At 36.2% G+C, this 17,120-nt stretch overlaps 1 protein-coding gene across 2 annotated transcripts in view; it reads right to left on the reverse strand.

Moving 5' to 3' along the window:
* slc12a5a (solute carrier family 12 member 5a) overlaps positions 1 to 17,120 on the reverse strand; it is a 463,886-nt gene that overhangs the window by 32,119 nt on the left and 414,647 nt on the right. For both annotated transcript variants that reach the window (XM_072912855.1, XM_061940088.2), the window contains exons 9-12: positions 12,601 to 12,768; positions 12,427 to 12,525; positions 1,037 to 1,094; positions 796 to 970 (exon numbers count right to left, since the gene is read on the reverse strand). In XM_072912855.1, coding sequence (XP_072768956.1) covers positions 796 to 970; positions 1,037 to 1,094; positions 12,427 to 12,525; positions 12,601 to 12,768 — 500 coding nt within the window. The remainder of the gene's footprint in view (positions 1 to 795; positions 971 to 1,036; positions 1,095 to 12,426; positions 12,526 to 12,600; positions 12,769 to 17,120) is intronic.

Genomic DNA, 17,120 nt, shown 5'->3' on the forward strand with positions numbered 1-17,120 from the left:
TCAAAGCAGATGCATTTCCAACTGGACTGGACAGTTCAGCTTTCAGGAAAAGAGAGCGGATGAGGGTATGTCTACAGAATATATTAATTGATGAAAAATAGGCTGTCTGCACTCTCAAAGTGCATGTTGTTGCCAAATGTATTTCATATGCTGTAAACCTAGTTCATAGTTGTTAGTTTCCTTTAATGCCAAACAAACACATACCAATCGTTGGTTAGAAGGCGATCGCCGAATTCGTCCTCGCTTTCTCCCGTGTCGCTGGCTGTCGTGTCGTTTTCGTCGTTTTCGCTTGCATACGGTTCAAACCGATATGGCTCAATAGCTTCAGTTTCTTCTTCAATTTCGTTTTCGCTACCTGCCTCCACACTACAACCATCCGTTTCAAAACATGCGTAATCTGTTGAATCGCTTAAGCCGCTGAAATCCGAGTCTGAATCCGAGCTAATGTCGCTATATCTTGCTGTTCTTTCCGCCATGTTTGTTTGTGTTGGTATCACTGTGTGACCTCACAGGAAAATGGACGGGTGTATATAACGATGGTTAAAATCAGGCACTTTGAAGCTTTTTTTAGGGATATTGCGTGATGGGTAAAATTTTGAAAAAAACGTTGAAAAATAAAATAAGCCACTGGGAACTGATTTTTAATGGTTTTAACCATTCTGAAATTGTGATAATGTTCCCCTTTAAAGATTAAGTTGGTTGTGTAGTAGGCAGCGTTTCTTGGAGCACATACGGCGTTAATGTATAAGTATGTTGTTATATAAGGTGACGGGCAAGAGTCCAAACAAGACTGACCCGGAGGGCGGGCACGATGTTGTCCTTGGCGATGGCCTGCATAAGCCGGGGCGCCCCCGTCAGGCTCTGGAGGCCCGCGCCGCAGGTGGAGAAGAAGGAGCCGATCACAATCACCCACGGCGACGGCCACGCCAACGTGCCGATGACCAAGTTGCCGTGCACGCCTTCACCGAACCTAAAGGAGGGCGACCATCAGTCCTCAGAAAACCATTCCATGGAGATCATTCGCTGGCCCACTTACTTGTCTCGGAGGACCACGCCCTCGATGCAGGCGCCAAACAGAAAGACGCTGGACATGTCTTGGCAGGTTCAAATAAGGAGCATAAACTGCAAAAACTGAAATCTAAGTAAGATAAAATATCTCAAATAAGAGTGATATTTGCTTATTTTTTGTCTGATAAGATCATTCTTCTCACTAAGCAGATTTGATGCTAGTGTTTTACTTGTTTTAAATGTTTTGGTCCTAAATTATCTCTCGCAGTTAAGAAATACATTCTTAACTGCTTCCTTTCCATTAAGAAAAATAAACTAGTTTTTAGTATAAGTTTGCTGGTTTCAAGAAATGTAATGCAGAGTGCATATCATTATGTCAAGATAATGGCACTAGCATTTACTTCATTTAAGAATATTTCTCAACATATTGAGAAATATTCTCAATATGTTGAGAGAAACTAAACTAGTTTTTAGTATAAGTTTGCTGATTTCAAGAAATGTAATGCCGAGCGCATATGATGTCAAGATAACGGCACTTGCATTTACTTAATTTAAGAATATTTCTCAACATATTGAGAAATATTCTCAATATGTTGAGAGAAAATAAACTAGTCTTTAGTATAAGTTTGCTGATTTCAAGAAATGTAATGCCGAGTGCATATCATTATGTCAAGATAATGGCATTGAAACTTTTATTAGTAGATTGCACAGTACAGTACATATTCCGTACAATTGACCACTAAAGTTAAAGTACCAATGATTGTCACGCACACACTAGGTGTGGCGAAATTTGTCCTCTGCATTTGACCCATCCCCTTGTTCACCCCCTGGGAGGTGAGACATACTTGCCAACCCTCCCGAATTTTCCGGGAGACTCCCGAAATTCAGCGCCTCTCCCGAAAACCTCCCGGGACAAATATTCTCCCGAAAATCTCCCGATTTTCAGCCGGAGCTGGAGGCTACGCCCCCTCCAGCTCCATGCGGACCTGAGTGAGGACAGCCTTTTTTCACGACGGGAGGACAACAGGGTGACAAGAACTAAATCATCCAGACTAGAGATAAATTGTATTATTATGTTTATCTTACCTAAAAATAAATATATTTATTAATTTAAAAAAAAAGAAAAACTAAATACATTTTTACTATATTTTGCTAAAAACATCAAAATTAATTGTATTTTTATTTGTATTTTTTCTGACTCCTTATTACATCCAGGCATTAGAATTATACATTAAAATAAACATATTTGAAATAATTAATTTTAAATTATCATAATAATTCATTTAAAATGACCATATTTAATTATTAAAATAATTGCTTGTTTATCAACAACTTTAGCATTTTATTCATTACATTTTGAAGCTCTCAGAAGCCAAGTTATGTTATATTCCTTAAGATTTATTTATGCAAGTTTGAAGTATCAATTATCTAAACACAGTTTTGTTTGCATATTTTCAGGATATATATATATATATATATATATATATATATATATATATATATATATATATATATGTATGAAATACTTGACTTGGTGAATTCTAGCTGTCAATATACTCCTCCCCTCTTAACCACGCCCCCAACCACGCCCTGCACCCCCCCCCCCCCCCCTCACCACCACCACCCCCCACCTCCCGAAATCGGAGGTCTCAAGGTTGGCAAGTATGAGGTGAGAGGAGCAGTGAGCAGCAGCGGTGCCGCGCCCGAGAATAATTTTTGGTGATTTAACCCCCAATTCCAACCCTTGATGTAAATGGTAGCACCCGAATAAGTTTTTCAACTTGTTTAAGTCGGGGTCCACGTAAATCAATTCATGGTAACTTGCATTTACTTAATTTAAGAATATTTTTCAACATATTGAGAAAAAAGGACTCTTTTTCTACCAAGAAAAGTGCACTTGTTATTAGTGAGGATATACTTATTTTAAGATATTTTTGGGTTCATTTAGGTTAGTTAATTGTACTTGTTTTGAAAAGTCTTGACAAGCCAAATGTTCTTGTTCTATTGGCAGATAATTTTGCTTTGTTCAAGTAAAATACTCCTAATTTTTGTATTTTTGAACACTGACTTTTTGCAGTGTAAAGACAAGAGGAAGCCCGTCCTTTGTGTAATGCGCCTAATAGTCTTGAGCTCGGGAATCGATTTACTTGAGGATAACATCTTGAGTGATCAATGATGCTGCCGCTAATAATCCCTCTACTTTATTAAGTCACATTTGCATAGGCAGATTAGGAGACCTAATCAAATTTGGTCGGACCCAAAGCTGATTACTGCGGGACACGAGAAGATGGAAGCGGCCCGGTATGCTCGAGTGCACTTGAGCAGCGACTTCACCTGATTACAGGAGAATGCCACATATTACATAAAACTGTCCCACTCAATAAAACTTGTCATCTGGCAGAGAACCACAACTGCTTGCATTATGACGACGTTTACATTGCAGGCCAAAGTGGATCAGATTTAGATTACAAGGCCCCAATGTGGAATTCGCTACTACCTCTACTACTTTACATCATTTAAATGTGTGTTTTTATGTGGAAGTAAATGAAAGTAATATAATGTGGCAATATGGAGACGGTTTCTACAAACATTTGTGAAAGAATGGGCCGCTCTCAGGAGCTCAGTCGTGAAATTTCCTCGCTCCTAAATATTCCAAAGTCAACTGTCGGCTTTATTATAAGCAAATGGAAGAGTTTGGGAACAACAGCAACTCAGCCACCAAGTGGTAGGCCAGGTAAACTGACAGAGAGGGGTCATACGCATAGTGCAAAGACTTTGTAGTTTTCTATTTGTGCAAAGGGACAACTTGCAATCTTGGATTGCGAGTCGTCTCGTATCAGTGTGTGTGTCCAGACCCGGCCTGCTGACTGCCAAGGGCGAACATCGAGTACTTTGACGCAGACAAAGCAAAGACAGGGCGATATCACGAGTGTCAGCACATTTCCATTTAAAGTTAAAGTTAAAGTTAAAGTTAAAGTACCAATGATTGTCACACACACACTAGGTGTGGGGAAATTATTCCTTGCATTTGACCCATCACCCTTGATCACCCCCTGGGAGGTGAGGGGAGCAGTGGGCAGCAGCGGTGGCCGCGCCCGGGAATCATTTATGGTGATTTAACCCCCAATTCCAACCCTTGATGCTGAGTGCCAAGCAGGGAGGTATTGGGTCCCATTTTTATAGTCTTTGGTATGACTCGGCCGGGGTTTGAACTCACAACCTACCGATCTCAGGGCGGACACTCTAACCACTAGGCCACTGAGTAGGTTTTCTGAATAATCATATATTGTGTCTAACTGGGGCTGCTGAAATTACCCCTCCTTTCTTCAGAAGCAGTCTCAGTGATGTAACCAGGGACCTTCCGAATAAATAGTGGAGCACGTAGGCTGTGCCTTAGAGCGTAGGTTGGAACTGGAACTGAGTGTACAGCCCAATACGTGTCTCCTCATGAGTAAAATTTAACTCTGTCTCTGCCTGATTCCTTGCTTCTTGTCTGTTTAATAGATGTCATTGGTGTTTCAACCTGATACTGTGCAACAAATCCAGTCGTGAAATTTCCTCGCTCATAAATATTCCAAAGTCAACTGTCGGCTTCATTATAGAAAAAGTGAAGAGTTTGGGAACAACAGCAACTCAGCCACCAAGTGGTAGGCCAGGTAAACTGACAGAGAGGGGTCAGCGGATGCTGAAGCGCATAGTGCAAAGACTTTCTGCACAGTCAGTTGCTACAGAGCTCCAAACTTCATGTGACCTTCCAATTAGCCCACGTACAGTACGCAGAGAGCTTCATGGGATGGGTTTCCATGGCCGAGCAGCTGCATCTAAGCCATACATCACTAAGTCCAATGCAAAGTGACCTTCCAATTAGCCAACGTACAGTACGCAGAGAGCTTCATGGGATGGGTTTCCATGGCCGAGCAGCTGCATCTAAGCCATACATCACTAAGTCCAATGCAAAGCGTGGGATGCAGTGGTGTAAAGCACGTCTCCACTGGACTCTAGAGCAGTGGAGACGCCTTCTCTGGAATGATGAATCACACTTTTCCATCTGGCAACCTGATGGACGAGTCTGGGTTTAGAGGTTGCCAGGAGAACGCTACATTTCGGACTGCATTGTGCCGAGTGTGAAATTTGGTGGAGGAGGAATTATGGTGTGGGGTTGTTTTTCAGGAGTTGGGCTTGGCCTCATAGTTCCAGTGAAAGGAACTTTGAATGCTCCAGGATACCAAAACATTTTGGATAATTCCATGTTCCCAACCTTGTGGGAACAGTTTGGAGCGGGCCCCTTCCTCTTCCAGTGCACAGAGCAAGGTCCATAAAGACATGACAGATTCTGGTGTGGATGAACTTGACTGGCCTGCACAGAGTCCTGACCTGAACCCGACAGAACACCTTTGGGATGAATTAGAACGGAGACTGAGAGCCAGGCCTTCTCCGCCAACATCAGTGTGTGACCTCACCAATGCGCTTTTGGAAGAATGGTGGAAAATTCCTATAAACACACTCCGCAACCTTGTGGACAGCCTTCCCAGAAGAGTTGAAGCTGTAATAGCTGCAAAAGGTGGACCCACATCATATTGAACCCTATGGGTTAGGAATGGGATGGCACTTCAAGTTCATATGTGAGTCAAGGCAGGTGGCCAAATATTTTTGGCAATAAAGTGTATGAATGGATATATAAAGTGTAGTGTATTTGGTCGGGTTCAGCGTGTTAGTGGGCTTGTGCCGTGGCCGTGGTGTAGAGAAAGCAGGCAGATGATGGAAAACAACTGCAGGAGGAGGAAGAAGAGATCTTGTGCCTGCACACACCAATGACGGAGCTCGGCTTGTCGTTTAGACTGCAGTCACATATTTGAAAAGATCTGATTCCAAATGGATTCGGACTATAAAAATATCAGATTTTAAGCACTTTGCTAGCGTTTAGACTACGTTTACACAGCAGGCCAAAGGGGACCAAATCAGATTTTTTCAAAATCCTCTATTCAACGGGAGAATTCTGCTGTTTTTAAGGAATAACTGAAAAATGATAGATTCTCTATGTGACAAACACACGCTACTGTTTTCTAAGGACATACTGCAAAAACACTTGTCAAAGATCCTCTATATAACAGGAGCGTTCTGCTGTTTTTAAGGATCAACTGCAAACGTTAATCAAAGATTCTCCAATTGCAAAAACGATACTCAAAGATCCTCTATAAAATATGCTACTGTTTTTAAGGACATGCAGCAAACCACAAGTCTAATACCCTCCATTTAACAGGAGCACTGTGCTGTTTTTAAGGACCAACTGCAAAAATGCTGATCAAAGATCCTCTACATATCAGGATCAATTTATAGACCAACTGTAAAATGCTATTCAAAGATCCTCCAATTGCAAAGCGCTACTCAAAGATCCTCTATAAAGCATGCGACTTGTCTATAAGAACCCATACTGAAAAACACTAGTCAAAGATCATCCATAGAACAGGAACACTGTGCTGTTTTTAAGGACTACCTGTAAAATGCTAGTCAAAGATCCTCTATATGACAGAAGAAGCATGCTACTGTTTTTAGGGACATACTGCAAACACACGAGTCAAAGATCCTCCATTTGACAGGAGCACTGCTGTTTTTAAGGACACACTGCAACAATGCTAATCAAAGATTCTCTATTTAACAGGAGCCCTGCTGTTTTTAAGAACATACTGCAAAAATGCCAGTCTAATATTCTCTATTTATACAGGAGCTCTATGCTGTTTTTAAGAACATACTGCAAAAATGCTAGTCAAAGATTCTCTATATATCAGGAGCACTATGCTGTTTTTAAGAACATACTACAAAAATGCTAGTCAAAGATTCTCTATACATCAGGAGCACTATGCTGTTTTTAAAGACCTACTGTAGTAATGCTAGTCAAAGATTCTCTATATAACAGGAGCACTATGCTGTTTTTAAGGACATATTGCAAAAATGCTAGTCAAAGATTATCTACTTAACAGGAGCAGTATGCCGTTTTTAAGCACATACTGCAAAAATGCCAGTCAAAGATTCTCTATATAACAGGAGCACTATGCTGTTTTTAAGAACATAGTACGAAAATGCTAGTCAAAGATTCTCTATATAACAGGAGCACTATGCTGTTTTAAGGACATTCTGCAAAAATGCTTGTCAAAGATTCTCTATATAACAGGAGCATTATGCTGTTTTTAAGAACATACTGCAAAAATGGTAATCAAAGATTCTCTATTTAACACAAGCACTATGCTGTTTTTAAGAACATACTACAAAAATGCTTGTCAAAGATTCTCTATTTAACAGGAGCCCTGCTGTTTTTAAGAACATACTGCAAAAATGCCAGTCAAATATTCTCTATTTATACAGGAGCTCTATGCTGTTTTTAAGAACATACTGCAAAAATGCTAGTCAAAGATTCTCTATACATCAGGAGCACTATGCTGTTTTTAAAAACATACTACAAAAATGCCAGTCAAATATTCTCTATTTATACAGGAGCTCTATGCTGTTTTTAAGAACATACTGGAAAAATGCTAGTCAAAGATTCTCTATACATCAGGAGCACTGTGCTGTTTTCAAGAACATACTACAAAAATGCTAGTCAAAGATTATCTATGTATCAGGAGCACTATGCTGTTTTTAAAGACCTACTGTAATAATGCTAGTCAAATATTCTCTATATAACAGGAGCACTATGCTGTTTTTAAGGACATATTGCAAAAATGCTAGTCAAAGATTATCTACTTAACAGGAGCAGTATGCTGTTTTTAAGCACATACTGCAAAAATGCCAGTCAAAGATTCTCTATATAACAGGAGCACTATGCTGTTTTTAAGAACACAGTACGGAAATGCTAGTCAAATATTCTCTATATAACAGGAGCACTATGCTGTTTTTAAGAACATAGTACGAAAATGCTAGTCAAATATTCTCTATTTAACAGGAGCACTATGCTGTTTTTAAGAACATACTGCAAAAAAGCTAGTCAAAGATTCTCTACTTAAAAGGAGCACTATGCTGTTTTTAAGAACATACTGCTAAAATGCTAGTCAAAGCTTCTCTATATAACAGGAGCACTATGCTGTTTTAAGGACATGCTGCAAAAATGCTTGTCAAAGATTCTCTATATAACAGGAGCGCTGCTGTTTTTAAGAACATACTGCTAAAATGCCAGTCAAAGATTCTCTATTTAACAGGAGCACTATGCTGTTTTAAGGACATGCTGCAAAAATGCTTGTCAAAGATTCTCTATATAACAGGAGCATTATGCTGTTTTTAAGAACATACTGCAAAAATGGTAATCAAAGATTCTCTATTTAACACAAGCACTATGCTGTTTTTAAGAACATACTACAAAAATGCTTGTCAAAGATTCTCTATTTAACAGGAGCCCTGCTGTTTTTAAGAACATACTGCTAAAATGCCAGTCAAAGATTCTCTATTTAACAGGAGCACTATGCTGTTTTTAAGAACATACTACAAAAATGCAAGTCAAAGATTCTCTATTTAACAGGAGCATTATGCTGTTTTTAAGGACCTACTGTAATAATGCTAGTCAAATATGCTCTTTATAAGAGGAGCACATTGTAGTTTTTAAAGATCGACTGTACTAATGTTAGTCAAAGATTATCTATATAACAGGAGCACTATGCTGTTGTTAAAGACCTACTGTAATAATGCTAGTCATATATTCTCTATATAACAGGAGCACTATGCTGTTTTAAGGACATACTGTAATAATGCTAGTGAAATATTTTCTATATAACAGGAGTACTATGCTGTTTTTAAAGGCCTACTGTAATAATGCTAGTTAAAGATTGTCTATATAACAGGAGCACTATGCTGTTTTAAGGACATACCGCAAAAATGCTAGTCAAAGATTGTCTATTTAACAGGAGCCCTGCTGTTTTTAAGAACATACTGCAAAAATGCTAGTCAGAGCACTATGCTGTTTTTAAAAACATAGTACACAAATGCTAGTCAAAGATTCTCTATACAACAAGAGCACTATGCTGTTTTTAAAGAATTACTGTAATAATGCTAATCAAAGATTATCTATATAACAGGAGCACTATGCTGTTTTTAAGAACATACTGCAAAAATGCTAGTCAAATAATCTCTATTTAACAGGAGCACTATGCAGTTTTTAAGAACATACTGCAAAAATGTTAGTCATAGATTCTCTATATAACAGGAGCATTATACTGTTTTAAGGACATGCTGCACAAATGCTTGTCAAAGATTCTCTATATAACAGGAGCATTATGCTGTTTTTAAGAACATACTGCAAAAATGGTAATCAAAGATTCTCTATTTAACACAAGCACTATGCTGTTTTTAAGAACATACTACAAAAATGCTTGTCAAAGATTCTCTATTTAACAGGAGCACTATGCTGTTTTTAAGAACATACTACAAAAATGCTTGTCAAAGATTCTCTATTTAACAGGAGCGCTGCTGTTTTTAAGAACATACTGCTAAAATGCCAGTCAAAGATTCTCTATTTAACAGGAGCACTATGCTGTTTTTAAGATCATACTACAAAAATGCTAGTCAAAGATTCTCTATTTAACAGGAGCATTATGCTGTTTTTAAGAACCTACTGTAATAATGCTAGTCAAATATGCTCTTTATAAGAGGAGCACATTGTTGTTTTTAAAGACCTACTGTACTAATGCTCGTCAAAGATTATCTATACAACAGGAGCACTATGCTGTTTTTAAAGACCTACTGTAATACTGCTAGTCAAAGATTGTCTATATAACAGGAGCACTATGCTGTTTTTAAGAACATACTGCAAAAATGACAGTCAAATATTCTCTATTTAACAGGAGCACTATGCTGTTTTTAAGAACATACTACAAAAATGCAAGTCAAAGATTCTCTATTTAACAGGAGCATTATGCTGTTTTTAAGGACCTACTGTAATAATGCTAGTCAAATATGCTCTTTATAAGAGGAGCACATTGTTGTTTTTAAAGATCGACTGTACTAATGTTAGTCAAAGATTATCTATATAACAGGAGCACTATGCTGTTGTTAAAGACCTACTGTAATAATGCTAGTCATATATTCTCTATATAACAGGAGCACTATGCTGTTTTAAGGACATACTGTAATAATGCTAGTGAAATATTTTCTATATAACAGGAGTACTATGCTGTTTTTAAAGACCTACTGTAATACTGCTAGTCAAAGATTGTCTATATAACAGGAGCACTATGCTGTTTTTAAGAACATACTGCAAAAATGACAGTCAAATATTCTCTATATAACAGGAGCACTATGCTGTTTTTAAGAACATACTACAAAAATGCTTGTCAAAGATTCTCTATTTAACAGGAGCCCTGCTGTTTTTAAGAACATACTGCTAAAATGCCAATCAAAGATTCTCTATTTAACAGGAGCACTATGCTGTTTTTAAGAACATACTACAAAAATGCAAGTCAAAGATTCTCTATTTAACAGGAGCATTATGCTGTTTTTAAGGACCTACTGTAATAATGCTAGTCAAATATGCTCTTTATAAGAGGAGCACATTGTTGTTTTTAAAGATCGACTGTACTAATGTTAGTCAAAGATTATCTATATAACAGGAGCACTATGCTGTTGTTAAAGACCTACTGTAATAATGCTAGTCATATATTCTCTATATAACAGGAGCACTATGCTGTTTTAAGGACATACTGTAATAATGCTAGTGAAATATTTTCTATATAACAGGAGTACTATGCTGTTTTTAAAGGCCTACTGTAATAATGCTAGTTAAAGATTGTCTATATAACAGGAGCACTATGCTGTTTTAAGGACATACCGCAAAAATGCTAGTCAAAGATTGTCTATTTAACAGGAGCCCTGCTGTTTTTAAGAACATACTGCAAAAATGCTAGTCAGAGCACTATGCTGTTTTTAAAAACATAGTACACAAATGCTAGTCAAAGATTCTCTATACAACAAGAGCACTATGCTGTTTTTAAAGAATTACTGTAATAATGCTAATCAAAGATTATCTATATAACAGGAGCACTATGCTGTTTTTAAGAACATACTGCAAAAATGCTAGTCAAATAATCTCTATTTAACAGGAGCACTATGCAGTTTTTAAGAACATACTGCAAAAATGTTAGTCATAGATTCTCTATATAACAGGAGCATTATACTGTTTTAAGGACATGCTGCACAAATGCTTGTCAAAGATTCTCTATATAACAGGAGCATTATGCTGTTTTTAAGAACATACTGCAAAAATGGTAATCAAAGATTCTCTATTTAACACAAGCACTATGCTGTTTTTAAGAACATACTACAAAAATGCTTGTCAAAGATTCTCTATTTAACAGGAGCACTATGCTGTTTTTAAGAACATACTACAAAAATGCTTGTCAAAGATTCTCTATTTAACAGGAGCGCTGCTGTTTTTAAGAACATACTGCTAAAATGCCAGTCAAAGATTCTCTATTTAACAGGAGCACTATGCTGTTTTTAAGATCATACTACAAAAATGCTAGTCAAAGATTCTCTATTTAACAGGAGCATTATGCTGTTTTTAAGAACCTACTGTAATAATGCTAGTCAAATATGCTCTTTATAAGAGGAGCACATTGTTGTTTTTAAAGACCTACTGTACTAATGCTCGTCAAAGATTATCTATATAACAGGAGCACTATGCTGTTTTTAAAGACCTACTGTAATACTGCTAGTCAAAGATTGTCTATATAACAGGAGCACTATGCTGTTTTTAAGAACATACTGCAAAAATGACAGTCAAATATTCTCTATATAACAGGAGCACTATGCTGTTTTTAAGAACATACTGCAAAAATGACAGTCAAATATTCTCTATATAACAGGAGCACTATGCTGTTTTTAAAGACCTACTGCAAAAATGCTAGTCAACAGGAGCACTATGCTATTTTTAAAGACCTACTGCAATAATGCTAGTCAAAGATTCTCTATATAACAGGAGCACTATGCTGTTTTAAGGACCTACTGTATTAATGCTAGTCAAATATGCTCTTTATAAGAGGAGCACATTGTTGTTTTTAAAGACCTACTGTAATAATGCTACCCAAAGATTGTCTATATGACAGGAGCACAATACTGTTTTTAAAGACCTACTGTAATAATGCTAGCCAAAGATTGTCTATATAACAGGAGCATGTTGCTGTTTTTAAAGACCTACTGTAATAATGATGGTCAAAGATACTCTATATAACAGGAGCACTATGCTGTTTTTAAGAACATACTGCTTAAATGCTAGTCAAAGATTGTCTATATGACAAAAGCACTTTGCTGTTTTTGACGACATAGTTCAAAAGCCCTACCAAAGATGGCCTCCAGATGAGTAGGCTAGTTTCCCTACATGGCTGAGGTGTGTGCAGTGCTCCCTGCTGTCCAGCAGAGGGTGGCGCTGAGAGAGGATACAGACAAAGGAGGTGGTGGTGATGGCGGCGATGGTTCCGATGGGGATGGACTTCTGGGCGTCACGCAGGTCACCGGAGCGGTTAGAGCCGGCCATGATTCCTGAGCAGAAGGAGACATGGCGATAAATAACCATGACAAATAACAATACATAAATAATAAGAGGGAGGCGTTCACCTGTCACAGACGGGAAGTAGATGCCGACCAGCAGCGTGAAGAAGCTGGTGATGTCGGCCAGCACGTAGCGGTTCGCGTTGGTCAGAGGGTCCCCTTGGTCCTGCGCCGAGTCCATGTTGACCCGGTCGATCAGGTCCCCCTTGTCGTAGTAGGTCCCAAACAGGTTCTCTGCACAAACAAGAGGGTTTATGGTTAACAACAGCATTTATTCAGTTAGTTTGGTAGTTAGCTGCACGATTAAGACCGGAAGATGGTGATGTGAGGATTGATACTGAAATATCGATACCAGTGATACCAGATCTGTATGCTCTAATATTGATTCTCAAATCAAAATATTGATACTTTAATTCAGGGGTGTCTAAACTTTTTACACCAAGGGCCTGAAAAGTCAAAGTATGTGAGGGCCAATTGATACTTTTTAATTTCAAAAGTGCTAAAAACCGATATTGTGTCAGCTTTGTGTTATTGATAACTAAGTATATATTAATATTATTTATTAATAAGAGAATTTCAGCTTTTTATCCTTACATACCGATTTATTTTGACTCTTTTTTCTTACATTTTTACAGTTGTTTATAAAAAATAAAAATTGTATAACTGCATAACATTCTGCCTGCACAAAAATATTAATGTTCAGTTACACATCTAGCAGTGTTTATGGTTGTGTCAAATTAACTCATAAGTTAGTATTGTTTTATTTTCTAATTACCTAACTAATATTTGTTTATATTTTAAGTACATTTTATTTTTATTTTGAGAGCTTGTAATATTTTAGATTAGGGGTGTCCAAACTTTTACTGAAAAGTCAAAGTATGCGGGGGCCATATGGATATCTTTTCATTTAAAAAGTGCTAAAAACTGATATTATACATACAATGTTGTGTTATAGGTGACTAAGAAAATTATTACTAATTTTTAGTTTGAACATTTCAGTTTTTTCTCGTTACATACCGATTGTTTTGCTTCTTTTTATATTTTTATATAACTATAAGAATAAGAATTCTTTTTATTATTTTTATATAACTATAAGATAAAATAATAATGATAATTTAATTGTGTAACTGCATAACTTAGTGTGACACAAATTCTGCCTGTATAAAAATATTAATGTTCAGTTACACATTTAACAGTGTTTATGTTTGTTGTCATTTTTCAAATTAAATCATAAGTTAGTATTATTACATTTTCTAATTAAGTAACTAATTTTTCTTTATAGTTTAAGTATTTTTTTTTTATTCTGCGAGCTTCTAATATTTAAGATCACCAAACTGAAAAATTAAGAATATTTTTTTATTTAAAAAAAGGTTCTAAAAATACATAATATATATTTAAAGACACAACTTTGCATTTTAGGTGACTAATTATATTATTCTTAATTATCAAAATGATTAAATAATAATTTAATAATTATAACTACCTCTACTACTTTGCAAAATAAAAGCCACCACACCTTAAAAATGAAGGTTTTTACCTCCAAATCTGATGCCAAAATATCAGCTTTGAAGCACTTTGGAGCGTTTAGACTACGTTTACACAGCAGGCCAAAGGAGACCTAATCAGATTTTTACCAACATCCTCTATTCAAAGGGAGAATTCTGCTGTTTTTAAGGCATAACTGAAAAATACTACTCAAAGATCGTCTATTTGACAACACACACTACTGTTTTCTAAGGACATACTGCAAAAACACTTGTCAAAGATCCTCTATATATATAACAGGAGCATTCTGCTGTTTTTAAGGATGAAACTGCAAACATTAATCAAAGATCCTCCAATTGCAAAAACGATACTCAAATATCCTCTATAAAGCATGCTACTGTTTTTAAGGACATACAGCGAACCACAAGTCAAAGATCCTCCATATGCCAGGAGCACTGTGCTGTTTTTAAGGAAAAACTGCACAAATGTTGATCAAAGATCCTCTACATAACAGGAGCACTGAGATGTTTTTAAAGACCAACTGTAAAATGCTATTGAAAGACACGAAGTTATGCAGTTACACAATTATATTATCATTATTATTTTATCTTATAGTTATATAGGAAAAAACAATACCAAAAATGTTAAAAAAAAAAAAGAGCAAAAAAAATCGGTACGTAATGAGAAAGAAAATGCAATTTTCTAACTAAAAATTAGTAATAATATTCGTAGTCACCTATAACAAAACATTTTATGTATAATATCAGTTTTTAGATTTTTTTGTTTTATTAAAAAACAATGCTATAACAATATATAATAGATATTTAAAAACACAACTTTGGGTTTTAGGTGTCTAATTATATTACTATTAATTGTTAGTTTAAAATGTTAATTTTTTTCTCATTACATTCTGATATTTGTTCTTTTTTTCTTACAGTTTTAGTGTTGTTCTTGTATATATACAGTACAGGCAAAAAGTTTGAACACACCTTCTCATTTCTATTTGTTTTTCTTTATTTTCAAGACTATTTGCATTGCAGATTGTCACTGAAGGCATCAAAACTATGACATCAAAACCATTTCAGGTAACTACCTCTTGAAGCTCATCGAGAGAATGCCAAGAGTGTGCAAAGCAGTAATCAGAGCAAAGGATGGCTATTTTGAAGAAGCTAGAAAATCAAAAATGTTTTCAGTTATTTCACCTTTTTTGTTAAGTACATAACTCCACATGTGTTCATTCATAGTTTTGATGCCTTCAGTGACAATCTACAATGTAAATAGTCATGAAAATAAAAAACACACATTAAATGAGGTGTGTCCAAACGTTTGGCCTGTACTGTATATATATATATATATATATATATATATATACATATACAAATAAATATATACATATACATATATAAATATATACAAAAATATCTTATTTGAATTGTTATTTTCTCAATTTAAACATTTTCAAACAAGAACAAACAAAACTTAATTAGTAATGATAAAATTAAGATTAGTCAATGACTAAAAATAAGTATATAGCTCCTAAAACTATGAAACTTTCTAGAAATACAATTTATAGAAAATGCCTACTGTAGATCGCTAAACAGTAAAAGTGCCCCTTTGACCCATATATATATATATATATATATATATATATATATATATATATATATATATATATATATATATATGATTTTTTTATTTAAATACACAACTTTTTAAATGAGTTATACTGTATTTGCAAGTATTGGTATCGGATCGGTATTGCCGATACCAGCCTGAATTTGACTTGGTATCAGGTCGGTATCGCAAATCACTACCACAAGACTTTCTGACTTTGCCGCCGCTGCTGGTGATGATTCACTTACGTCTGGTAGGGTATGGAAAATGCGTCATTCATTCAACTTTATCACACGTTGTGTCCGCCAATGTCTCTGCTAGTATTTCTCTCAATTTGATGCAATATCCACTTTGCAAGTTTCCCTGTTGTCTTCCTTTCTGGTGACAAATTCTAACGCCTGTGGTGCGCAGTGACGTCATGCGTGCCCAGAGGCATCGATAAAGGAATCGTTAACATAACGGTCAAAGGATTCCCAGGAATCGAAACCGGTTTCCTATTCCCATTTCCACACAGAGTACACACAAAAAACACATTTAAACTAGATGAGGCAATTCCTGAAGGAATTGCGTGTGAATGCTCCAATGCATTCACACAAACTGAAATCCTGGAATTTGTTTTAGAATTGTTGAAGTAGAGCACACAATTCCTGAACAGGCTGAATATTTTGAAGTTGGAACAGCTTGAATCCGATGAAAAATGCGGGAATTGTGGAACTTTGAAGAATGTCCCATTGATTTCAATGGGAATTTCCCAAAAATGTGGGAATTTCGGGAAAAGCGGGAATTTTTTGGAAAATGGTAAAAAACTTGAATGGTCTGAATGAGTTGAAATGGTTGGTGTTGGAATTTTTCAAATCGGTCGACAAATGTTGAAGTAGTAACATGTTGAATTGAGAAATGGTATTACGGAATTCCTGGAATTTTGGGAAAACCGGGAATTTTTCCAGTTCAAAAAACAACTTTGTTTTTTGTCCTGATTATGTTTTGACGGTGGAAGGGTTGAAATGCATTGAAAAATGTGGAAGGAGTAGTTGCCAGAAAAAGGGGTGGAAATAGGGCTTTGGAAAAGCAAGAATTCTGGAAAATCCTGGAATTTTGTTGAACTTGGAAAAATAATAGTTTGAATTTTCAGAATGGTGGAATGTGTTGAAGGTGGAATGGTTGGAATCGGTTGAAAAATGTGGAAATGGTGGAAGTTTGAAAAATGGCCAATTCATTTTGAATGGGAAAAATGTCCCGGAGAAGCTGGAATTCTGGGAAATCTGGGAATTTTTGGAATTCGTCAATGGAAAGCCCGTGATTCCTGAATAGGCTGAACAGTTTGAAGTTGGAACTCTTTGAATCGGGTGAAAAATGTGGAAGGTAGAGCGCGCCAAAATCTGGAGAATAATAATAATAAAGATGATAATAATAAATAGATGAACTTTGGTGTAGAAAACCATATGTGTGAATGCGTTGGAGCATTCACACAATAATAATAATAAATA

Source organism: Nerophis lumbriciformis, linkage group LG03 (genome assembly GCF_033978685.3).
Source record: "Nerophis lumbriciformis linkage group LG03, RoL_Nlum_v2.1, whole genome shotgun sequence".
NCBI lineage: Eukaryota > Metazoa > Chordata > Actinopteri > Syngnathiformes > Syngnathidae > Nerophis > Nerophis lumbriciformis.